General features: G+C 55.5%; 1 protein-coding gene across 1 annotated transcript; it reads right to left on the reverse strand.

The window, feature by feature from the left end:
- Positions 1 to 7,668: 7,668 nt before the first annotated feature.
- On the reverse strand, positions 7,669 to 24,220 carry SAK (polo like kinase SAK). Its single transcript, XM_037215473.1, has 17 exons — positions 23,913 to 24,220; positions 18,122 to 18,217; positions 17,362 to 17,569; positions 16,021 to 16,133; positions 15,456 to 15,548; positions 14,505 to 14,648; positions 14,052 to 14,265; positions 13,627 to 13,707; positions 12,751 to 12,833; positions 11,798 to 12,010; positions 11,135 to 11,274; positions 10,607 to 10,722; positions 10,031 to 10,164; positions 9,291 to 9,461; positions 8,766 to 8,876; positions 8,140 to 8,329; positions 7,669 to 7,715 (listed from the first exon to the last, which is right to left on the reverse strand). Exons 1-17 carry the CDS (start codon positions 23,943 to 23,945, stop codon positions 7,669 to 7,671), a joined length of 2,187 nt encoding a protein of 728 aa, XP_037071368.1. The 5' UTR covers positions 23,946 to 24,220.
- Between the last annotated feature and the right edge of the window lie 1,817 nt (positions 24,221 to 26,037).

The raw sequence follows: 26,037 nt of genomic DNA on the forward strand, positions 1-26,037 counted from the left end.
ACACACGCCAGCATCACTCACAATATTTCTAAGTCCTCGGACCGACCGGCTAACGTCCGCGAGTCCGAAAGAACTGGCGACTTCCGTTACGGCAGCGTAATAGCGGTGTAGATCCGATTTGAGATTGACAAACATTTACTGCCGCACTACTTGAGGAGAACCAGTGATTTTCTCGGTGGCTCGGGCTTTTATAAGATTAATGTTCATACTACCGGAGACCCGCTGAGATCTGTTCAAGGATGACACTGTCTCCACCATACTGTCTAATACATTATCGATCGTTCCAAGCTGGCCCGGAATTGATTTGTGGGCCTCTCGATACTTCACCAGATGAAGAGTGGTGCATGTTGTCCAGTCTGATCCATCATGCATGCCCCCCCCCCCGTGGGCCGGGACAGTACCCTATGATATAGTCAGAGGTTCACTGGAGGCGCCACGGGAGGTGCGACGGGAGGTACCACGGGAGGCGGTGCTTCTGCTCTGTCCGTCGCCATCGCGGCAGACATCGTTAGGTTATGAGGTAGCAGACGAGCCCCCTCTTAGTACAAAAGCAAACAGAATTGCCCACACTGGCTCAGCTACCGGTCCATTTGACGGCTGATCATGCTTGCGGACTATATCGATCCGGAGGGCTGTGAGCTCGCTGCGGGTGCTGTATTCTGGCCGGAGGCGGAGTCGGTTCTATTGCCTCATAGAAGCTCTCGGGGTCAGCGTTGTCGGTGTCGAAGCCCTGACTGGAATAGGGCTCCGTCTCCGCTGCCTCAAGCGCGGCGGTGACACCGCTGTCCCTGCATCCTGTCCTGCTGAGTCGGGGCTGCTGGCCTGAGCAAGGGCACTTGGAAGAATGCTTGGGACGCCCCAGTCGGACGTCTCCCCGTCCGCGTCAGCGTCCCTTGATGTGTCCGTTTCGCCCTGGTCCTCCCGCAGTGTGAGCGCAGCGTGTTTGGCGTGACCGGTTCCGATGGTTCGGCGGCCTTCCGGGCAGTCCTCTATACGCGAGACTGCGGACAAGGTTTGGCACGATTTGCGTGTATTTTTCAGCTGCCTTCTGAGAACCAGGCTTGCGCACTTTGTACGCAAGTCCGTTGGACGTTTTTGTTTCAGCCAAATAGCCCGGAGTCCACTTTGCCGTCAACTTTGCCGCGCTTCCGGGTTTTACCACGGACCGATAGACATAGACCCAATGCTGTTTCAGAACCTCCATATTTGGCACATTGATTGAACCATTTCCTTTGGCAGTCGCTAGCGGCTTTCTGGTTGCTGATATCTTGCGTAATCGCGTCAGCCTGCCATTCCCTCCAAATCGTAACCACGTGTTCTAACTCGCCTGAGTGAGTAGACAGGTCCTCTGCCGGCGCCTGACCTTTAGGTAGGCGGAAATGCCTGCCGAACATGAGAAAGGCTTGACTCCATTTATTGCTAGTTTGGTATGCCGAATCTATTGCGTGCTGTGACGCACCGAGAAATTGATTCCACTCCCTTTGAGTTCGATTAATAGTGGTAGCTATCATATTTTTACAACTCTTACACATATGCTCTACGTTTGAAATGGCTCGGGCATCATATGCTGGTATCAAAATATGTTCTACTCCTAACAGTTGGTCACCTCGCCCCGCAAGTTTGCACGGTATTGGGAAAGTCAGTGAGTTAGCGCAAAAAGAACGACTCGATACTGTTACCGCCCCTTATTTCACCCAGCTGCAGTGCCCGCATTCCGTCTTGCGCCTTGTGAATGCCTACCGCCTCCCGTATACGGGACTCACTTGGAGCTCCGGCCCCCGAAACCTTTGGTAGTGGGCGGCGTAGTGGGCAGGTGGTGTTGTCACCAGCCTCCGGGCCCTCATGGTCTTTGGCAGTGGGCGGCGTAGTGGGTAGGGGGTGTTGTCACCAGCTTCCGGGCCCTCATGGTCTTTGGTAGTGAGCGGCGCAGTGGGCAGGTGGTGTTGTCACCAGCTTCCGGGCCCTCATGGTGGTAGTTGTCCTCTGTCTCTGCCTTGAGGCAGCTGTGACTTTGGTCGGTTGGCCCTTCGTCCCGTCCGTGCCGATTGCGCTAAAAACACATACAACATGAGGTACCGTCATAACGTCATTTCGTGCTGTTACCCATCAGCCCAGACTGATGACTCCTCCTGCAATCGATGTTAGCACCAGGATCAACACGACATCGGCTGCAGTCCCAATTCGTGGATACCCACCCACCGGAGTTGGCTGCGATTTCATGTATAATTAAGGCTTATGACCTTTGGGCTCACTGTGCTATCACCCCTGCTAACTTGACAAAAAGGTAGTCCCAGCACGTTATGCTCTTTTTTACACGCTATTATGCTGCCATTCAGCGACGGTCACTTGCCTGGTGGGAGAAGGATGATGTCCACGACGCATCCCATTCGAAGAGCACTCGGGTCTACAGGCAGCTACGTCACAAGTCAATCCCCAATCAGAGGGGAGGTAGGCGGAGCCTAATCCGGATGCGGTTGGGCCCGCGGCGTGGGGTCTGCCCCGACCGGGTGGGGAGAATGGATTATCACGGGACGGGATGTCTTATGAACGTCATCAGGGGAGGTGTTTGAACCACTAAAAAGGAAAGGAATGTTAAGTGAGCTTAACATAGTCCTACCTACTTACGATATTAAGCAGATTTGTCCAATAATCCGCTGTCCGTTAAGGACGGCAAGTCTGTTTTTGCAAAGAGTGAACTAAGTAGTGCTTAAGAGGACTTAAATCCTACTTCTGACACTTTTTTGAGTACAGTCTCTGTTTGAGTATCTTATCCGTGCATGATCATTTCGTGGGACATCATATCCCCAGTCAGTTCGACCAGAAACAGAAGCAGATGAGGTCATGGTTTTCAAGGGTGTATTGTAGGAACAATATAGACACAGGACAAGAGAAACAGAATCAGTTTACACAACAGGGAAAAGCACAGGAAGAAAAACACAAGCCATCTCGAGCACACCCCGACCCGGAAACACCCTACCGCACGTACATTTTTAGAGTGTAACAGGCGCGTCGCAGCAGTGTACAGGTACAGCTCAACGTTGGCACTCTACCCTGCTTTCTATGCGTTTTTAAGCTCCACGCTCGGCAACGGCCTAAAGACATCGAGATCATGGCGGGTGCGATTCGGCGCGACGGCAGCAGCATGCTCTCGGATGTCTCGCAGGGGTGCCCGAAGCGTCGGCTAGCCGCCATGCCCGGGTGGCGCGGCGCTGGGTCTCGGTCGGCCGGCCGACTTCTCAGTGGGCAAAAGTGGGCCGCGCTCGGCAGCGGCGGCTTATAGGTGTTTCCGACTCCGTCCTGCCGTCGTGCGGCCGTGCGTGTACTCAGTCAAAATTTCACATAACACAAATCGAAAGGGTCGCACTGGATGAGATGCCACCTAGCGGCCGCGTCTAGCTGGCGTAGGCGGACTCCCAGTCGGCGGAGGCGAGCAACGTCGGCCCCCAGAACTGTGCGCCGCCACGTGCAGAAGAATTCGGGGATAGGCCCAGAGGCCAACGCCTTCTCGTCGGCGAATGCCTGCTGGTGCAGTGGAGTCCCGACACGGACGTTGTTCGGCCGCAGCGCGTACCTCATTGGCCCGGGGCGACTACGACGTCCAGTGGAAACTCGCTAGCTGGATCGCTAGGTCCAATGAACGACCGAAGGTCTGGTATGCACGCTGGCTGCGGGAGGTCCGCCATCACGCTCATCTTCTTATCGTCGGCCACGTAGCACGCATTGCTCGTCCTGAAGCCGTAGACCTCAACGTCTTCTGCGAAGGCACACTTCTCACGGCTCGAGGTGACGCCGTGTTCTTCGCATCGCTACCGAGTGTCCCACACGTGCTGCGGGTGACACGAGTAGCTCGTGTCGTAGGCGATAATGTTGTCCACGACCCTACAGATCTGCGGGTTGTCTCCGAGGGCAGCGTCACCCCACTGGTTGTCTCGCTGTCCATCTCCGAGGGCTACGCCATCTCGCTGGTTGCAGTGGTCGCCGGACTAGATCAGACCCATGACTGCACGCCTGTAGCGGAATCAACCCCAGGGCGAAATGGAGTAGGTCTCGTCTTGGTCTTCTTCGCGGATGGGAATCTGGTGGCACCCTGACTTGCTGCCAAGCTTCGCGAAGACTATCGCGCCTGTACCGATGGACACGACCGCATCGCGCGGCCACCTGACCGGGCACGCCGGTCTCCTGACGAAGCGGTCGAGCTTGGTGAGCTCCACCGTCAGACGACAGCCCGAGACAGTGGCGTCTGTCGACCGCTTGGTCACTGATACCGTGGCGTGGACCTGTCGGGGCTATCGTAGTGCGGTGCGTGCGCGGGCGGCTGCTCGGCTGCCGCCGGCGTTCTGCGCCAAATTTATCACGAGAAGCCCACTGGCCAGCACACGAGCCGGATAATGACAAGCGCATGACTTGGCACGTATGGACTACAGTACATCCGACATCAGCGCCCATGCCACAGAGCTAGGATGAAGTGGTTGACCGGTGTATTGGCGGGCTGGTAGGTCCGGTCAGGCACCATGAACGGCTGTCTTCCCGTAAATGGTTGTGCACCATTAACCACAGTATCCTACCTCCCCACCGTTCAGCTGATTATATCTAACTGGCGGAAAACGGAACAAGATGTATTGAGCAAAATTAGCTGTCTGAATCCTCGTAGACGTATGCCCAAACTGATAGGGATCCCACGCGACCGACGACTTACATTGGCAAGGGCCCAGTGGATATCAACTCTGGGAGCCCCATCGCCCTTAAAGAGCATGTCTCACATTGGAGTACATTGAAGCAAGCATCCGATATGAATAAACAAGCTCACTTATAATTGTTGGTATACTTTTAGGAGCAAATACTGCTCAAGACAACACAATTGCTCTATTTAGTAACCCCGCAGGGGCACCGGCTTCGGTCGGTGTAGGGGACTAGCGCCCCCTCTGGCCCCAGCTCCGGTAACGGGCGGACAGCGCAAGCTGCTCCCCTCAGGGCGTAGCGACCCTGCCGGTACGTGAGCTCCTGCTCCTTGTTCCGCCCGCTCCCTCCACATTACCCGCACTCCCGCATCCCGCCCTATCACCACTCCTCATCCTCGTTTTATCGGGGTCACTGTGCCCACTCGCCCACGCCCCCGGGTTGATCAGATCCTGGTGGCTGAGGGTCGTGTCGTGCGGGCCAGTCACGGCGCGTGCCAATACTCCACTTTGGCCAGGATATCCGGGGGCGTGGGGGGGGGGGGGGCCGTGAGGTTCCACATGGGTCTAGCGGCTTGTCGCTCGCGTTGCGGTTGGGTGCTCCTTGCGGGTTTCCGCTTGGGGCGCCTGGCCGCGCGCAACGGCTTAAGGGGTCAAGGGGCAGCGGCGCTGAACCACGGTCAGGACGGGGAGGGGTCTCCCCGGTTACACCTGGCCGTCGTTCGCCCCGTATAGCACCGGGGTAGCCCTGACGACACTACCACCACCTGGGTGAGTGGGCCGTCCCCAAGTTGGGCTCCAAGGTGGATGAGGAGCCCCGGTGCCGAAATTATCAATTAAAACTGTATGGCATCTACAAATCCCCAAAACACCCGCCCCATCTTTGCTGCAGGAACTGTGGGCTCGTGTTTGCACCCTCGCTACGGTGGAAGAGTGCTTGGGCGATCTCGTTAGCCACATCCAACGAATGAGTCGCCACCTGGCCGTTAACATGTAGCACAGGAGGTGGCACAGATGACAACTGCCCAGAGATGCGTTTGATCCGAGCCCAAACGTGCGAAGTTGGCGTGAACCGGTTAACTGTACTTACATATACACGCCAGGATTCACGTTTCGCTTCTTTTATCGTGCGACGGGCGAAAGCTCTCGCCTTCTTAAAAGCTACTAAATTCTCCATGCTACTTCTGGCGTCAAAAGCTCGGAAAGCGCGTTTGCGAGCGCGAATCGCGTCACGACACTTCCCTGTCCACCACGGCACAGGAGTGCGACGGGGAACTCCAGAAGTGCGCGGAATGTAATCGCTAGCGCAATCTAGAAGTCGGTGAGCAAAATCCTCAATAGAGGGTGCCGCCCACTCACCTCCGGTTTGACACAATGTCTCCAGTCGAGCCTCAGACTCACTTCAGTCAGCCTTTTTTAAATTCCAACATTCCAAACAACTCTTTTCGTTCTCAAAAGATATTGGTTTTCAAGTCATTTTCACGCCATATTAATTAAGTAAAAGCATCGTTATGGGCGCAAAATGACCATTGCAGTCGACGCGCCCGAAGACACCAATGAACAACGAGTTCTATTTAGTAAACATGTTCTTCAATACATCATCGCTTCATTGAGTGATCGCACCTAAGCGGCCGCCCGACTCGATAATCCGTCATGAGGGGGTCAGTCAGCCCGCGTTGCGATGTGCCGTGAGGGATCTTATCAAACAGAAGAGCGCCCTCGGCCGGACCTAATGTCTGGGTGCTGTGCGATAGTCCGACAGAGGTGCCATCATACAGGCACCGTCCCATTCATCGAGCACAGCTATAGATATTTTCATCGTCGCCGTTGTCGTAGTCTTCGTCAATCTCACCATCACTGTGTCAATGTTTGTATTGCTTCATCAATATCGGGTTGTCGTCATGAACGTCGCAAGCATCATCATCGTCACCAAAAAGTCCTCGCCGTCCTCGCTATCGACATTATGCCATTATCATCGTTATCGATTTTAACGTCGACTCGTCGTCCAACACCTAAACACTATAACGCCATCGTCAGAGTCGGCTGCGGAATGGGTCAGGTTTTTATTGAGTCATGGCAGAATCGCTTCCTCTAAAATGCCGACCGAATTGAGTTCAGCTAGTGAGCAAAGACATTCACATGAGCGGTCCGATGCTTGCGACACATGAAACACTAGTTGTGTCGCATTATGATCACCTCATGTGTTTGGAGCAGGCTTCCGTGGTCACGTAAAATTGAAATCCGCTCCAAGCTGTGCTGTGCCGACCGGGGCCACAGTCGGACTGACCGCGACTCCCCTGCGGGTCGCGGTCGTGTTCGATACCGGGACAGCGTGACCATGCTGGACCTCGCTGGACTGCACCATTTCCATGCGAGTGTTGCGATCCGAATCCAGAGGCATAATCGGCCCACGACTTCACGTAACTATACGCAAGAGGTCTCCACACGGGAGTACTTGCCATTAGTACCGACGCCACACGTCCTCGCTTTCAGCGCTTTATTGGCAAATCACCATCCCCTACCTCCGCCTCGAGGCTAGCACGCAGAAGCTGAGCGTAATGAATATATTCAAGTGACGATGACGTAAAACCGGCGCAACCGGATCGATTCGGGTGATCTCCCAACGGGTTAGCCTACTTGACGGCGCCTGGCCGGCTGCAGGGCGTGCGTGACGCCCCAGTGTACTCCCGCCCCGAGCAGCCCTAGCGGACAGGGCATCCCCACAGCCACGGCACGTCTGAGATCACTGAAGGCCAGTCAACAGCGCCCGGTTCGGGACCCTCATGCAGTCGCGCTGGCAGCGAGACAGTCAGCAAATGATCACGGCACTGACCAGGAGGCCTGCATAGCAAGCACGAGCGATATTCTAACCGCGGCGCGCACCGACCCACAGCAGGCGCGAGGGCAGAACAGCTGCCGTAGTGATCTTCTAACCGCGGCGCGCACCGACCCACAGCAGGCGCGAGGGCAGAACAGCTGCCGTAGTGATCTTCTAACCGCGGCGCGCACCGACCCGCAGCAGGCGCGAGGGCAGAACAGCTGCCGCACACAACGCAGCCACGAGGATTTTGACAGCACTGAGTGCGCAGCTCACAGCCCGAGGCCAAGGCGCAACGTGAACTGGCCAAGCCAGTGCGGCTGAACTCTATACACAGCGAACGACGGGAGCAGCCGCGCGCCGGTGACGGCGTCCATCCCGTCTTCACCACGGGCGGAAGACGGTGGAGCCCGACCGCACCGGCCCCAAGCGGCGCGCAGCCGACACTGCAGTGGAAGCCCTCAACAACCCATCCTCCCACGCTACTTATACAGTAAGTACACCCGACACCTGGCGCGCCGGGGCCGGAGGAGCCGCCCGCGCCCAACCGGGGCCGCAACATCGAGCCGATCGGCCCGGCAGCGTGCCTCCGCGGCGGCGGCGCCGCTCAGTTGCGGATGCCGCGCCGCGGCCGCGCCGCCGCGCCCGACACGACCGTCTGCACAATGTGCGGCAGCTGCTGCATGGCGCGCTTGAGGCGCGCCGGCAGCGGGTCGTATTTGGAGTAGAGCCGCAGCCGACCGTCGGGCTCGCGCAGCTGCACGGCGCCCGAGCGCGGCTCGATCGTCAGTCCCGTGCCGTCGTCACACGCCAGCTGGATCCGGCCGTCCGCCAGCTGCCGCACACACAGAGCACGCGCAGGTCAGGCGAGGGTCGGGTCAGTGCCGGCTGACAGCCAGCAACGACGTCTACGCATGGGAGCCAAGCGTCTGCATTCTGGCATAGTTGTACATCTGCAACTCAGCGAACATTTCGGCTTCTTCAAAGCTAAAATTAAATATAAGTTTGTGAGAGAGAGAATTGCTGGAAAACAAGAAAACAAGAGCATAATTGCTCCCATAGCTAGGCGGATAGATACTTGACCGACACCGTTAAATGCAATGACACCCAATTGAACGCATGGAACTATCGCTTTGACTAATTACGGGATACGTTCACAGACAACAAACCGATTAGTGGACATAAAAAACAGCTCTGCTCCGGATCTGGCACACGGATCCGGTGCACGCCACAGCGTCCGACATCTGCTGGTCGGCCCCTCATCGCCGCACCTGAGTGGCCGTGCCCACGCCAGCGAAGTGGGCGCGTCGCATCGTCTTGCCGCCGGCTGGCGCCGAGACGGCCGTGCGCGTGCTCACCACGGAGCCTTCGAACGAGCGCATCTGGAGCAGAAGTAGCGGCCGTGATAGACGGGCACGACAGACACCAGGTGGCGGCAGGATGGGACTGCACTCCGGTGACAGACCAGCAATCGCAGCTGTACATGGACTGCGTGGCGAGCGACCGACCACAAATGTCTCGACGACGCCATTGGTACCGAACCTCCGACACCGATACTGCCGCTTGCCCGAACCGGTCCAAGCAAGCAACCTATGCAGGCGGACCACGTTGCACAGTTCGAACCGCATGTTCCGGTTCTCCCGCCTAACTAGCCGCCAGTGATGTCGGCGCGCAGCGTTCACGTGCGATCGGCCCGCCCGACACCCGCCTCCCCCATGACCGGCGCCGCAGACAGGACCCAAACTACCGTCCCAGCTGTCGAGCCCCTGTCCGGCCGAGCGCCGAGCGTCGCTCACCTGGCTGGCGGCGGCCGCGTTGGGACTGCGGTTCTCCTGGTCGAGGCCGGGCGAGGCGGGCCGCTCGGCCGGCGCCGGCCGCCGACCGATGACCACCGGGAAACAGCCGAGCGGTGCGCCCGACTCCAGCCGCTCCAGCGTCGCCTCCATCTGCTCGCAGTGGTGCAGGCACTGCCGGCCCACGGACGAGCGCTGTTAGGGCGGTGGAAAGGGGGGGAGGGGGATCACACTCCACCGCCGCCTCCATCTCCTCACAGTCGCGCACAGCGGTGTGGGCGAGGCGTCGACGCAGCACCACACGTAGACGGGTGGAGTACAACTGGGGCAGGGCACAGGACGGCGGAAAGCGCGGCGCTGAAGTCCCGATCATCCCCGTCACGAACAGGGCGCACTGGCACGAAAGCCAGCCGGTGACGCGACGCCAAGTGGGGTCATGCGGTGTGACGAGGCTGGAGCCCAGTACGCGCTCGATGGCAGCAGCAGCGTCGCCACCGGCAGCGGCAGCGTCGCCACCGGCAGCAGCAGCGTCGTCGCCGGCAGCAGCAGCACGGGCCATCGGAATCGGTGGCGATCTCGAGGCGTGGGGGACGGGGCGCACGGCGCAGACCATCAGCGGGGCACAACGGCTCAATTCACGGGGCGCGTGCAGCGGCCGCCGCTGAGCACCGGTCCGAGCTGGCGAGTCCGTCAGCCGGCGGCCGGTCGGCCAGACCATCCCCAGACACTGGGCGAGCACGCACCTGCTGGAAGTGTTCCCAGAGGAGGCGGCCCGGCTCGGAGAGACACTGCTGACCGCCGACGCTCTCCAGCGTGTAGGGCTTGCGGCCGGGCTCGTGCAGCACCACGCCCTCGGACGACTTGACCACCCGGCAGCCTGCCGACGGCCGGCGGCTCGAGGGGTGAGGGGCACAACCATGCTGACCAGTTGGGCTCCCAGGTGCTACGCGTGTCCGACTTCTCAGGACTATCGTTAGATGTCAGCAACATGTAGAGCAATAATACGTACATGGCCGTGGTACGATCGCTAGCATAGCATCACAGTAGTGGAGGCAGCAACACAAATATCTTACTTATGCCATGCTTTCTTATCATAGTATGAAACAAAAATAAAATGACTCCATGTCACCTGCAACATCCCTGACACATGCTCGCGCATCAGCACCCTAATTTCACAATGCCCCAATCCTACACACGTGGGAAAGAAAGCCCGTCGTGTCCGCACTTCGATCGCACCCACCCAAAGATTGACCTCGTCGGTCGTCGCAGCGGCGTACGGCCGCCGCTGCTCGCTGCCGTGCCGGCGCGTCGCGACTCACCGTCGTAGAAGCAGACCTCGAAGTCGGGGGCCGGTCCGTTCTCCATCAGCACACACTTGGCTCGATCCGTGTACAGCGTCAGCTTGGGCGTCTTCGCCTTCACCAGCTTCACAAACCTGCCGGCCAGCCGACAAGGACTGTGAGCACGAAGCAGTGCAGCCGGCCCGAATACGGGGTGCGTAGTGCCGGCTCCCGGCGCCACGGGCTTTCAAGTCCAGTTTGTGCACGGTGTTTCTCAGGCAGGCGCGGTGCGGTCGCGTCACATAAGCAGGCGAGCGGCGCGAGCCAATTTTGCCGCTCATGACCTCGAACACCGACCGAGGCCTTCCCGGCCGAGCGGCTCACGAACAGGCCGGACGCGTCGCGCATGACGCAGGACATGCGTCGCTGTTGGAAGGTGAATGGAGCGATTCTTAGCACAGATAAGGAACCAAGCGACGAAGCGTCTGAGGCAAAACGTCCTAAAATTATACTTATTGACTCTATCGAGCGCAAACGGTCAAGACCGTCTTGAGACACGCCACTCACCGCGCGGCATAGATGTACTTTTTCCAGTGTTTCTCTGGCAGCGTGTTGTAGCTGTAGAAGGCGTCAGCACCCGAGCGGGGCATGGGCGGCGGCTCGGAGACCACGGGCACAGCACCACCGTCCGGCTGGTACACCGCTATCTGGAGCGGCGGCCGGCACGACCAGTCAGCGCACACTCACACCCCAGATAGGTCACAGTCAGGTGAGCCCAGGTCACGTCAGGGCGCCGTCACGACGGCGAACAGCTGCACAGCTCTAATATACTGCTATGCGTACTGATGGCTACAGTACAGATCACAACTAACATGTGAAATATGCAGGCTGTGTGTGTGATGTGTGCTGGTGCGCTGATACGTGTACGTGTGCTCTACAAGACGAGGTCTGCTGGACATACATAGTTTCAGAACACGGAAAACCTGGGTCACGGGACAAATAACTATAGATTCACGCAGCAGTCGTCGCAAAATGGCGAAAGGTGAGACATTAAATCGTTTTTACGCCCAACACTCGTCATTTCCCGCAACTCAAAACAGGTCTCAAACCAGCGCGCACCACTCCCCGAGCACGCAGCGCCGGAGCAGCGACCCCGGTGGTCAGCGCCACGGCCAGCGTGGCCAGCGGCGGTCCGCGGGCGCCCCACGCGTGACTGGCAGCCGGACGTACCCGCATGCCGTCTCTAGTGATGCGACACACGTCAGCCACCGCCTCGCGGCCCTGCCGGCGGCGCACGAACTCCAGGCACACCTCGCCATCCTCGGAGAGCGTCACCACGGCGTTCTTGGTCTTCTGGCGTGTGGGCTTGAGGCGGCGCGTGGTGAGCGGCGAGGTAGGCGGCGGCGCACCGTCCGCGGCCGCAGCGACGCCAGCAGACGGCGGCTGCGGCGCGGGGGCGTGTCAGCTACGGGCGGCGCGGCAGGAGGCGGACGGTGGACAGGGGGCCGCACGGCTGAAGATGGACAGCGGGCGGAGGCCACACGGCCGGTGGACAGGGGACCGCACGGCCGGAGACGGGCGGTGGACAGGGAGTTTGCGGACGAAGACGGACGGTGGACAGGGGGCCACACGGCCGGAGACGGACTGTGGACTGGGTAGTCACGGTCCACGTGCGTCCAGTGCGGCATTCGCTGAGAAAGGACCCAAGGGGTAAGGGAGCAAGATAATTTATCTTTACAAGTTTCCACCACCATGAGTTTCCATAAGGCCCGTCTCCGGTTTACTTTGTTTTAGATGCATCTTGAGTATGACACCATCACGAATGACGACACACGATAATGTTACATCGGTCGACGAAGCATTATTGACTGCAGCGCGGGCGTAACGAGGGTCGCGAACGCGGGCAACGGCGGTCACAAGCTACCAGCCACGAACACCAACCCTACTCAGGACTGCACGACAGAAATCAGCGATACAGGAGAGCACATTTTTGACGCCAGACCTATTGACTGCAACATGGTGCCTGGCCCAGGTGGCACATGTGGCGCCGGACTCGGCACAGCCGATGGGCCATGTGACACCGAGCTCGGCACAGCCGATGGGCCATGCGACACCGAGCTCGGCACAGCCGTTGGGCCATGTCACACCGAGCTCGGCACAGCCGGTGACGCCAACGGTCTCACCTGAATGCCCTGCAGCACGTCGGTGGCGCGGTGCCCTGCCGAGCGGCCGGAGCGGCCGGAACGGCCCGAGCGGCAGGAGCACTCTTCGGCCGGCCAGCGCTCGCACCAGCTGCGGTGGCCGGCCTCACCCTGGCAGCAGGAGCGACCGCGGACGGGCGAGCCCAGCCGTGCCGGCTCCGGCGGCGCAGATGGAGGAGGCGGAGGAGGCGGCGGCGGCGGCGGCGGCGGCGGCGGCGGCGGCTCGGGGCCGGGCGCCAGCGGCCGCGGCGGCAGCGGCTCGAACCGGCGGCGCAGCTGCGCCATACCGGACGGCGGCGGCGCGGCGCACCTGAGGCGCGCGGGCCGGCAGGTCAGCAGCGCCGCGCGCGGACGCCGTGCGATGCGGTGACAATGTATCGCAACATTAGCGCCAGGGCGCTGAGTAAGTGCCGGTGTTGGATCACTCGGGCCCCACTTCTCACGTGTGTCAGGCTAGCATCTGATGGGGGAATAGCTTCATCGATGGATAGCAGAAAGGACGCGACGTTAAATCCTGACGAAGCAAATCGATGGTAGCACTGTCAACATCAATGTATTGCTTCGGACGTCTAATAGGACGATATCTATAGGTGCCACGACGTATACAACCGTATAAACTCGTGAAACCTGCATCACAGGCAACGTCCACGCAGCAGACAGCTCTTCCCCCCCCCCCCCCCCCCCAAGAGGGAACTCAAGCAGGCGAACTGTGACGAGGCCCACCCCTGTCCAGAGGGCAGGTGTCACCGACCTGCCGGGCTCCGGCTGCTGCTGTTGCTGCTGACGGCGCGCCAGGCCGCGGTCCAGGCTCTGCACGCGGGGCGGCCGGCGCGCCCGGACCGCCACTGCCGCCGGCGCCGACGCCGTCGCCGGGTCGGCTGAGCAGGTGGTGGTCGACGACGTGAGGATCGTGCCCACTCCGCTGTCGGCCGCCGACCACTGCCGCACACGCACAGCGGCAGGGTCACAGGCGGGCACGACACGGCGCGACGATGAGCCAAGGAATTGGTCCGTACGCGTGCACACAGCTCGTGCGGTGATAACGTTAGGCTCCCTACCCCCTAGCAACGGTTTCTGGTGGCCCTGATGCGAACTAAGCGCCAATAAAATTAATGCATCATCTATTCGCCTGGTGATGAAAGCACGAAAATGTAGCATGGTTGTTAAACCTGAGTCGTCCTCGGATACATGAACGGAAACAATATATTTCATTTACGGTGCAACGCTAATTTTTCTACGATTAAACCATGTATTGCCGGTGGAGACACACACCCTTTCTCAGAGAAGTCTAGAAATGTAATGGAATTTAGCCAGGAGTGCCGCCGCGCCCATGCCATAGGAAGGGTGCTGGCTGCGTACGCTCTTGCTGCCGGTCGTCCGGTTGCGTGTCATGAAGGGGTGCTGCAGCACGGCCGTCAGCGGCAGCCGCTCCGACGGGTTCTTCTTCAGCAGGCCCGTGATGAGACCGGTCGCCTCCGGGCTGATCTGGGCCGGGATCTGCGACGGCCGCCCCGAAGGGTTACACTCAGAAGATACCGTCGACTGATTTAAGCACGTCACAAATGGTTTGTGAGGCCTATTAGCGTTACGCAGTTTGAAGAAAAGGCGTCGAAATCGACACAGCGTCGAAGAATGACCATGACTGGACATCATTACCAGCTACCACCCTCAGTATAACCATGCCGTCAGACATGACCCTGCTGAGAGTGCTGTACCCCACGCCTCGCTCTGCTGACCTTGACGTCGGACATGACGACCTTGGTGAGCGTGCTGCGGACGCCATCCGTGTCGAAGGGCGGCCGGCCCACCAGCATGGTGTAGAGCATGCAGCCCAGCGCCCACACGTCCGCCTCCATGCCGTGCCAGCTGCGTGTGGCCACCTGACGGACGGCGACGGAAACGGGTTACAGTGAGCCGGCCGGAGTCTGTCACGGCAGGACGGGCTACACCGGAGCGGTCGTGTCACGGCAGGACGGGCTACAACGGAACAGTCGTGTCACGGCAGGACGGGCTACATCGGAGCTGTCTCGTCACGGCAGGACGGACAGCACCGGAACAGTCGTGTCACGGCAGGACGGGCTACATCGGAGCTGTCTCGTCACGGCAGGACGGACAGCACCGGAACAGTCGTGTCACGGCAGGACGGGCTACATCGGAGCTGTCTCGTCACGGCAGGACGGACAGCACCGGAACAGTCGTGTCACGGCAGGACGGGCTACATCGGAGCTGTCTCGTCACGGCAGGACGGACAGCACCGGGACAGTCGTGTCACGGCAGGACGGGCTACATCGGAGCTGTCTCGTCACGGCAGGACGGACAGCACCGGAACAGTCGTGTCACGGCAGGACGGGCTACATCGGAGCTGTCTCGTCACGGCAGGACGGACAGCACCGGAACAGTCGTGTCACGGCTGAACTGGCGTTTCCATCGTTTCGGCGTTACCTAGTACGCAGAACGACTGAGTCATGAATGGCTTAATATCTGTCAGCAGCAGCAGAAAACAACATGACAAATGAACCGGTTATCAAAGAAAGATAACGATTCCATATCCCGCGGTGCATGGGACGATTCTACATCGGGGGAAGGTCGTGGCGATACAATGCCTGGAAGTCAGACAATCAAAGCCGTGGTGAGTTCCTCCTGAGCCCGTTCACAGTACAGATGACCGCTGGCGCCGCCCCCGTTACCTCGGGCGAGATGTAGTTGGGCGTGCCGCACATGGTCTTGTGCCGCTCCTCCAGCGAGCTTAGCTGGGTCGCTAGACCAAAGTCGGCTATCTTCTGCAACAGCGGAGAGTCCACGTAGCTTGGTCACGTGCCAACGGCGGCAGCAGCGAACCACAGAACGACTCATCGGTCCTCCCAAGCAGTGGCCTTCAACATTAGCACACCAAATCGGAGGTAGTCATGCGTACCGCTTGCAAAACCCAGCGCAAGCCAAATTCAAAAGAACAGCGGGACGTTTATGCAGTCCCGTTCTCCGGCGCACTGCATCAGCCGTCAAGCTGTGAGTTGTTGGCGTGCCTGCTGCCAGACGGACAACCAGCGGAGCCAGCGGAGGCTGCCAGACGGACCACTAGCGGAGCCAACGGAGGCTGCCAGACGGACCACCAGCGGAGTCAGCGGAGGCTGTCAGACGGACCGCCAGCGGAGGCTGCCAGACGGACCACTAGCGGAGCCAGCGGAGGCTGCCAGACGGACCGCCAGCAGGGCCAGCGGAGGCTGCCGCCTGCAGCCGGGCCCTGCCACTGACCGTGTGGTATCGGTCGTCCAGCAGCAGGTTGGACAGCGACAGGTCGCGGTGCAGGATCTTGTTGGAATGCAGGTACAGCATGCCCTCCACGATCTGGCGCACGTATTCGCGCGCTGTCGACAGCACGGTCGCCAGCATCAGTCGGCAGTGAGAAGACATGGCCGACGCGGGACACACGCCGTGTGATGGCCCTCCTGCAGGCGGGCCACCACACTGACCCGCCTACAGGTTGGATACTGCATCCACACAGGGTCGAATGCTGCATTCACACAGGGTCGAATGCTGCATCCACACAGGGTCGAATGCTGCATCAACACGGAGTCGAATACTGCATCCACATACAGTTGAATGCTACATCCCTGCAGAGTCAGATGCTCCACCCACACAGCGTCGGATGCTGCATCCACACAGAGTCGGATGCTGCATCCAAACAGGGTCAGATGCTGCATCCACACAGGATCGAATGCTACATCCCCACGGGGTCGAATGCTGCATCCACACGGGGTCGGATGCTGCATCCAGCGCAGCACACAGACTCATCAGAACATTCTGCTAAGCCTTACACTACAGTGAATCCTGGTTAAAGCTGCCATGTGTCAGACTGAAAATCTGGCAGTGTGAAACAAAGTGGCGCTTACTGTCGGTGAACATGGCACTATGGAATCCTGTACTCCACTCCTATGAAAGTGCTTCACCATTCATAGACAGCTTGCACACCAAGACTGAAAAGTTGTACTCCCCAACCAGGAAACAAGTGGCATATACACTTAACTACACAGTCGTTGCAGATTTCGCACAACAGGCAGGGAGCGCTTAGGTACACCTCTGTAACCCAATGCAAAGCTCAGTCTGGTTTGAGGCACGAGGCCGTAGCGTACGCCCACATCTGTCGGCCCCCCATGAGACCACGCCCAGCCGTCTCGAGGGGCGCAGCAGGAACGGGGGCCTGGCTGCTGTGGTACGGTTGTACTCGGCGGCCGCAGGCAGCAGCGGACCGACGCTTCAGACCGTACGGCCGCGACATCCAGTGGTCACACTCACAAACACTGGGCCAGAGACGGAAGGCGGTGCGGGAAGACGTGATGACGAGTTTGTGGCTTCACGAGCTTATCTGCCACAAAACGCACAGACTTGGGAGAAATGACGTGCGCACTACAGTGACATTGTGTGATCGCAGAGCGTTAGTGTGCACTTACACTATTGCCATCACTTACAATGTGCATTGCCATTTTGTTCAGACGTTGCTACCCAGCCAACTAGAAAGTCCTGTAGCCATGCAAAAGATCACATCTCCTCCCCCCCCCCCCCCCCCCTCTCACTATGCCGGGTCCGGCGACATACCCTCGTCCTCTACGAGCGCGCCCTTGTTGCGCACGTGCTTGCCCAGCTCTCCATTCACACAGAGCTCCAGCACCAAGTAGACGGCCTCGTCGTCCTCGAAGAAGGTGTAGAGCTCCAGGATGCTGGGGTGCTTCAGCCGCGAGTGGATCCGCACCTCCTGGCGCACGCGCTCCACCATGCCGTTGGCCTTCATCAGCTGCTTGTCGATCTGGGGCAGCCAGGACCCACGTCAGCACCCAGAGCCTCACGACCCCAATGGCAACACAACCTGCCATGTGCAGTGACACTTTAAGGGAAAAGCCATGGCTGACAACTTGAAAAGGCCACACATGATTCTACATTGGGGCCTTGCACATGTTTTTTGGTGGCAGGTGTAGTTATTTTCCAATTCTGTGACCATCTTAACAAATGCCTGCTGCCCCATCTCCAGGAGAGCAAGAATGACCCCTTTGATCAATGGTTGGTTCCAAAGGTATAAAACTCAGGTCATGCCCAGTGCCCAACCATCACAGTGTATAACTGCTCCATGATGTCCTAGTGTGGTGCAAAACTTGTGGGGAGAAGTCAAGATAAGCTTCTGGGGCCTGGCTGGTGTGAAAATATTATTAGAGGAATACTAATCAACCCACCACATAGGCAAAGTGGATTGTGGTATCAGATCACATGGACATTGCCAGCCAAATTAACTAAGCATCCATGATGAATCATGAATGTGCATTGAAAACTAGAGCTAAAAATATATTCAAGAAACCTCACTCACCATCTTGATAGCAACATCTCTGCCCGACCACTTGCATCTTGCTTGGTAGACACAAGCAAATCCTCCCTTGCCTATTGGATTGAGCACATCATAAGCCTGGAAAAGAAAACACATGCGTACCTCTTACACTAGAGGCTACTTAACACAAAACCTCAGGGGTGATTGCCAATCTTATTATAGATAAGTGCATCACTTACAATGCATAAGCTGAATTTTCCTGACCAGTTAAAATACATTCATGTTCACTCCAAAATAACTCTGCTATAGACCTTAGCTAATATAATATGAACACTAGCATATGACAATACTGCACAAACCTCATTTTGAAAACAGGACTCTCACCACCAAAATACCACAAACATACAAGTCATAAGTACCACATCTCTTACTTTTCATTGTTCCATCCTCTTTGTTATAAAATGAAGCATTGCACATTGTTCAGCCATGAGACATTGCATTCTCTGCCCTCAAAATACTGTTATCAGGTACCTAATATGATTTTAACTGCTTGATTAATCAGAACTTCTTGACATATCAGAATAAAAACTGCATCAACCATAATTTACACTGTTTACATATCATGATTATCTTAAAGAATAACCAGCACACAGACTAGCAGTTTTGAACTGCTCAATGGTGACACAACACAAATACTGCATCCTGGACAAAATAAGAACACATGATATGCATAGCATGCACACTCTTTTGATGAGTCTGAGAATAGTCAATGCTACCTGATTGGATATTTTAAGAACAAGTTTTCCAAGGCATTAAAAGCCTGAAATGCAACTAAAATCAGGACTTAGGGGACACTGGCCTAACTGTGTCAGAGTTGTCTTGATAGCTGCCATATCATCATGCCCAGCTATGGCTGCTCATGCAGTACTCCTGCAGCCAGATATCTGCCAATTCAAATGAAGCTCTCAGAGAAAAATGTTGCCCAAGAGCAAAACATGTGATGCAGGATTAGGCCTGCCCAAAGAGCTTATCAACTGATATGCCACCTCTTGGGCTTTTTTTTACTTGGGTACCTGTATTGCCGACGGTGGGGAGAGAGCTACGCTGGCTGCAGGGTTCCCGTACTGCCATGATGGAGAAATGCTGTTAGGTATCAGCCGACGTAGTGACGTCACTGAAAATGGGTTTGCATCGGTCTGGGTTCTTTTGGGCCGACTGAAGGCTACAAGGCATTTGCTAGCGATATGATGTCACTGGTATTCGACTGGATATGTGACGTCACTGGTTGTGAGGCTTTAGGGCTCTTTTGGGTGCAATGAATGCCGTAAAGCATCACCTGACGATATGTCGTCGCTGGTATTCAATGAAACATCAGGCGCAACGGGCCTTATTCCATCTTTACCTTTCGTACCTGTCTGCTGCAAGCATTTGCGTGCCGAATAAAAGCTTGACCGAATCACCTGAATGTGTGACGTCACCAATCATCACTTGATACGAGTGCACTTAGGCCCCACGGCCGCGGTGTATCATGTTCCGTGAAATATCGCTGGGTATCGTGACGTCAGTGATATTCGACTAAATATTGGTCGCAACAGGTCAAGGTTCATTTTTAGCTTCGTACCTGTCTACTGCAAGCACTGGCGTGATGAATAAAAGCTACCAAATCACGTGAGTGTGTGACGTCACTGGTCATGCATTTTTATGGATCTTTGGGGGCCAACTGAGGGCCGTAAAGCATAGCCTAATGATGTGACGTCACTGGCATTCGACTGTGTGTGATGTCACTTGTGATCAGATTTTACGGCCTCTTTTGGGCCGATGAAAGGTCATACTACATTAACTGAAGATGTGCCGTCACTGGTATCCGAATACAATTCAGGCGGCCATGGCCATGCCCCATCTTTGCCTTTGGTACCTGTCCATTGCAAGTATTTGAATGCTGAAGGAAGGGTCTGCCGAATTACCTGAGTGTGTAACGTCACTAACCATTAATTTGTATAGACTGTTTTGAACCTACTGTAAGCCATACCACATCAGCTGACCATATGACGTCACCGGTTTTCGTCTAGGTGTCATGCGCAACAGGCCATGCTCTATCTTTGCCTTTCGTACCTGTTTACTGCAAGCATTCGCGTGCTATATCAAGGTGATGCTGAACCATCTGAGTGCGTGACGTCACTGGTCATGAGTTTATACAGGTTCACTTGGGCAGCCCAATGCAATTAAGCATCATATCCTGTAAAGCATCGCGGGATGATATGACGTCACTGGTATTCGACTCAACATCAGGCGCAACAGGCCATGTTCCATCTTTACCTTTCGTACCTGTCTACTGCAAGCATTCGCGTGTTATATCACGTCATTGGTTAAGAGTTCTTACGGGCTCTTTTCAACCCCCTATATGGTATAATGCTTCAGTTGACGATATGATGTCACTGGTGTTCGACTTAGCATCAGGCACAACATGTCATGTTCCATCTTTGCCTTTCGCACCTGTTTAAGTATTGGCGAGCCTAATGATGGCTCTGCCGAATCACCTGAGCATGTGGTGTAACTGGTCATGAGTTTACACGGGCTTACTCGGGCTGACTGAAGGACATCAAGCATCACCTGACCATATGACGTCACTGATATTTGGGCTGTGGCCCAAACTTATGGCCGCTGGGCGGCGCCCTTGATTATTATTTAGCCATCAGGGCATTCCGGACCGTAGCTGCTCAGGGGCGCATCCTGTGATGTCGGGCGGAATAGCGTTGCATATACGTCGGTTTGTGGGCTGGGATCACCTTTCTTTGGGTTTACGTTTGTTCAAAATTTTAGTCGTTGAAACAGCCCGTTGCGTTTGAAGTTGTTACTTAATGGTGCGCACAATAAAATTAGTGTGCTTAACTATGGTGCATCTCCCACCTCTGCTGCGGAACTCCGTAGCCGTAGGTGGCCAAGTGACCTCCTACCAACTGATGATCAGTGACGTCACATACTCAGGTGATTCGGCGGAGCCTTCATATAGCACGCGAATATTTGCAGCAGCCAGGTACGAAAGGCAAATATGGAGCATGACCTGTTGCGCCTGATGTTTAGTCGAGCACCAGTAACGTCATGTCGTCAGCTGATGCATGATAACCTAAAATGGGTTCAAAGGAGCCCGTAAAAAACTCGTGACCAGTGACGTCACACACTCAGGAGGTTCGACGGAGCCTTCATTCAGCACGTCAATACCTTTAATAAACAAGTACAAAAGGTAAAGAAAGTACGTGGCATGTTGGACCTGATGTTAAGTCGAATAACAGTGACGACAATCATCCTGTGATGCTTCACGGGAGGTGTTGCTTTGTGGCCTTGGGCGGCCCAAGTGAATCCGTATGAACTCACGACCAGCGACGTCACCCACTCAGATGATTCGTCTGGAGTTTAGTCGATTACCAGTGACGTCATATCGTCAGCTGATGCTTGATGTCCGTCAGTCAGCCCGAGTAAACCTGCACAAACTCATGGCCAGTTACACCACACGCTCAGGCGAATCGACAGAGCCTTTTTGTAGCGCACGAATACTTGCAGTAGGCAGGTGCGAAAGGTAAAGATGAAACATGGCTTATTGCAACTGATGTTAATTCGAATACAAGTGACGCCATAACGTTATCTGATGCCTAATGACCTGAACTCGGCCAAAAAAGGCCCGTAAAAGCTCATGACCAGTGACGTCACACACTCAGTGGATTACCAGTGACGTCATTTCGTTAGCTGATGCCTTATGGCTTTCGCTCAGCCAAAAATAGTTGGTAAAAATTCATGACCAGTGACGTCGCACACTCAGGTGACTCGGCAGAGCCATCATTTAACGCACCAATACTTTACAGGTACGAAAGGCAAAGATGGAACATGACCTGTTACGCCTCATGTTAAGTCGAACACCATTGACATCATGTCGTCAACTGATGCATGTTTCCTTATAGAGGGTTCCAAGGAGCCAGAAAAAACTCATGACCAGTAACGTTACACACCCAGGAGACTCGACAGAGCCTTCATTCAGCACGTCAATACTTGTAATAGGCGGGTACGAAAGGTAAAGATAGAACATGGCCTGTCGCGCCTGATGTTAAGTCGGACACCAGTGACGTCATATCATCAGCTGATGCATTATACCGTTTGGGGGTACAAAAGGTCCCGTAAAAAGCTCTTGACCAGTGACGTTACTTACTCAGGAGACTCGACAGAGCCTTCATTCAGCACGCCCATACTTCCAAGAGACAGGTACGAAAGGTAAAGATGGAACATGGCCTGTCGCGCCTGGAGTTTAGTCGAATACCAGTGACGTCATATCGTCAGCTGATGCTTGATGTCCTTCAGTCAGCCAGAGTAAACCCGCGTTAACTCATAACTAGTTACACCACACGCTAAGGTAATTCGGCAGAGCCCCTGTGTCGCGCGAATACTTGCAGTAGATAGGTGCGAAAGGTACAGACGAAACATGGCTTAGATGGAGCATGGCCTGTTGCGCATGATGTCTAGTCGAAACCCAGTGACATCATATCGTCAGCTGATGCCTTGTGGCCCATAGTAGGCTCAAAAGAGTGTGCAAGTTAATGGTCAGTGACGTACACACTCAGGTAATTTGGCAGAGCCTTCCACGGCAATGCTTGAATGGACAGGTACCAAAGATAAAGGTGGAACATGGTCTGTCGCGCCCGAAGTTCATTCGAATACCAGTGACGTCACATCTTCAGTCATTGCCGTATGACCTTTCGTCGCCCCAAAAGAGGCCGTAAAACCTCATGACCAGCGACACGCACAGTCGAGTGCCAGCGACGTCACATCGTTAGCTGATGCTTTATGGTCTTCAGTTGGCCGCACAAAAAATCCGCCAATACTTGCAGCAGACATGTACGAAAGGTATAAATGGAGCATGACCTGTTGCCTGATGTTCAGCCAAATACCAGTGACGTCATATCGCCAGCTGATGCCTAACGGCATTTCGTCGGTCCTATAGGGCCCGTGGAAACCCACGGCCATTGACGTCTTACAGTCGTATAGCAGTGACGTCGTTAGCTGACACCTTGTGGTCTTCAGTTGGCCGAAAAGCACCGTTGGAACTCATGGCCAGTGATGTCACACACTCAGGTGGTTCGGCAGCTTTCATCCAGCACGCCAATGCTTGCAGTAGACAAGTACAAAGGTAAAAATGAAGCACGGCCTGTTGCGCCCAGTTTTTATTCGAATACCAGTGACGTCACGCTATCCGGTGATACTTCGCGGACCACGACACACCGTGGTCGTGGGGCCTAAGTGCACTCGTATGAAGTGATGATTAGGGACGTCACACATTGGGGTAATTCGGTCAAACCTTTATGCGGCACGCAAATGCCTGCAGCAGACAGGTACGAAAAGTAAAGATGGAACGAGGCCGGCCGCGCCTGATGTTCAATCGAATACCAGTGACGACACATGGCCAGCTGATGCATTACGGCATTCAGTGGACCCAAAAGAGCCTTACACACTCACGACCAGTGACGTCACATACCCAGCCGAATACCAGTGACATCATATCACAAGCAAAAGCCTTATGGCCTTCAGTCGGCCCGAAAGAACCCCGATCCCGATCGATGCAAAACCATTTTCAGTGACGTCACAATGTTAGCTGATGCCTCACAGCTTTTGCCCCGCACGACAATACTCGAAACCCTGCAGCTAGCGTAGCTCTTCCCTCCGTCGGCCATACAGGTACCCAAGTAAAAAATTACCACCTCTTGCAGGCTGGCCTAAATACATAGCTCAACTTTCTTCATCCTTGTCCCAATGAGATCCTGTAAGGAAACAGGACAAGTGGAAAACTTACCTCAATACTTTCTCCATAGCATGAGTGAGCCATTGCAACAAGGCCTGAGTCAAATCATGGAAACATGGGTCAAGGAAAGGAAACAAGGCAGGACTTTGGAATTGAGCTGCAATTTTGGTTGCACATTGTCGCACCGATCACGCCACACCCGTACTTTAGCGCATCAGGCCATGAGGCAATAAAGCTGCTGAAATAGAAACCGCTTGACGTTACCATCCAACGTCAAAAGATGGCTTAATCATACTATAGTGCAATATGGACAAAAACAAGCTTCGAAAACCGCCTGTCGTACGCTATCGTCTTCGTCCCGGATGCGTCACTTTTCAAAATGCGCAGCTGTACGTTGAAAAGGAATGATTGTGGTAAATCGATTTTTTGGATTCACGTGTTGACATCCTTGACACTTCTTTCGATATTTCTTAGTTTCAAAGAACGAATACGCTGTTCCATAGCCCGATAGATTATTATTTTTTATAATAAACGATGGCTTGGTCTTAAAACCAAAAGTTGCTATAGCTGCACGAACCGCCCCGAACCAACTCAAGGACCAGCAGCGGCTAAGAATCCGAGGTGCAAGCCAGACACCAAATGGAGCAAATGTATGATGCTGGCAGGGGTGTGGTTTTGTAAAGCGTATTAGGGCAGAAGTGGATAGAGCTGGACCATGAGCAACTCACCAAACCTAACCGGAAAATTCACCAGTAGGTGGGTTTTTCCGCGGATTTGGCCCATTTTTCTCTCAAAGCAGGGGGGGGGGGACGTAGCCCACGTTGGGAGGGGGGGGGGGGGGGGGGTGGGGGGATGAAGGTCCTTCGCCTAAATAGAAAACTGCACTCCTGGAAGCTGACGCACTTGCATGCATGCCACGTATTCATGGGATAAGGAGTAGCCCATAGGATATGAAGACGAATGTCTGTATAAATACTCACGGACGGAACCTCGCCACTGGGCTTATTTGTGCTTTGGTGGAATATCAAAAGTGTATGACGAAAACGTGAAATTAGGCCCAGCTATTCGTGACAGCGTCTTTTTTCAATAGGACCTTTTCCGAAACCGGCCTCCAGTGCAACGCGCCGCGGCACAAGCATCAAGAGATCCGGCCACGCAAACTATGTAGGCGCATTCACCCAGTCAGCATATCAAAATGCGGTCCACATGCAGCCTAGACAGCTTGGCCGTAGTCATGGCCGTACATAGCTTGGGCTATGATGGGCCATTTCAAAGGCTTCAACTCGGACCCATGTGGGTGGCCCATGTTTTCACGTGTTTCACAACGTCCGTCAATCTAGCAGCAGATTGATTTCCAGTTGCCAGTTGGATATTCCGGGGCATCACGATCGCCCCCAAATTTGGTGTGCATAACCTTCTCGACACGCTGATTCCGAAAATCACCGTCTTTGAGGCGGAATTTTGCGTAATTTCCGAGTTATACGACGCGTAACATCGTAATGTGACATTGCGGGGCGTCTCGCTTGCCTCCAAATTTGGTGTGCAGGGCCATTTCAACACGCTGATTCCAAAAATCATTGCCTTTGGGGTGGGATTTTGCGTAACTTCCGAGCTATACGACGCGTAACACCCCAGTTTGATATTGCGGGGCGTCTCGATTGTCTCCAAATTTGGTGGGCAGGGCCTTCTCAACACGCTAATTCCGAAAATCAATGTCTTTGGGGTGGGATTTTTGCGTAATTTCCGAGATATACGGCACGTGACACCCCAGTTGTGTTTTGGAATGTGTCCTGGAATTCGCCTTTGGGCCTGTCCGTATCAGTTCACAGCAGAAGGTCAGTTTGCGAGATGTCAGGGATAACCGTGTGGTATGTGATATCACTGGCATGGTGGTATGGCCCAGTGGCATCTTTCTCAGGTTTGTTTCGTTTCTGACCTTTCAGGTGGTGGAATAATAGTCCGACATAGTCACTGCCATTGTTTGTCCTGACCAAAAACTGACATGGTGTCGCTTGTGACCAAACCAATCGTGCCTCACCGCTGGGGCCTGAAGATTTGGGTTATGTCACCGTCTGTCTTATCACCCAAGGACGCTGGTGACGCTGGTGGAGCAGCGTATGCTACTTGTGCACGCCATGTCCATGTTGTTGGCTGGCCGGCCACATCAGCCTGCTGC

The sequence above is a fragment of the Pollicipes pollicipes genome, unplaced genomic scaffold, assembly GCF_011947565.3.
Source record: "Pollicipes pollicipes isolate AB1234 unplaced genomic scaffold, Ppol_2.1 Scaffold_3447;HRSCAF=4054_pilon_pilon_pilon, whole genome shotgun sequence".
NCBI lineage: Eukaryota > Metazoa > Arthropoda > Thecostraca > Pollicipedomorpha > Pollicipedidae > Pollicipes > Pollicipes pollicipes.

Coding starts and splice junctions, on each gene's coding strand:
- SAK (XM_037215473.1), bottom strand. CDS start 23,945: ATGGCTCACTCATGCTATGGAGAAAGTATTGAG. Junction 14,266..14,504: donor TCGTCATGTCCGACGTCAAG/GTCAGCAGAGCG, acceptor CGGCCGTCGCAG/ATCCCGGCCCAGATCAGCCC. Junction 12,834..13,626: donor CCGACCCGGCGACGGCGTCG/GCGCCGGCGGCA, acceptor GGCCGGCCGAAG/AGTGCTCCTGCCGCTCGGGC.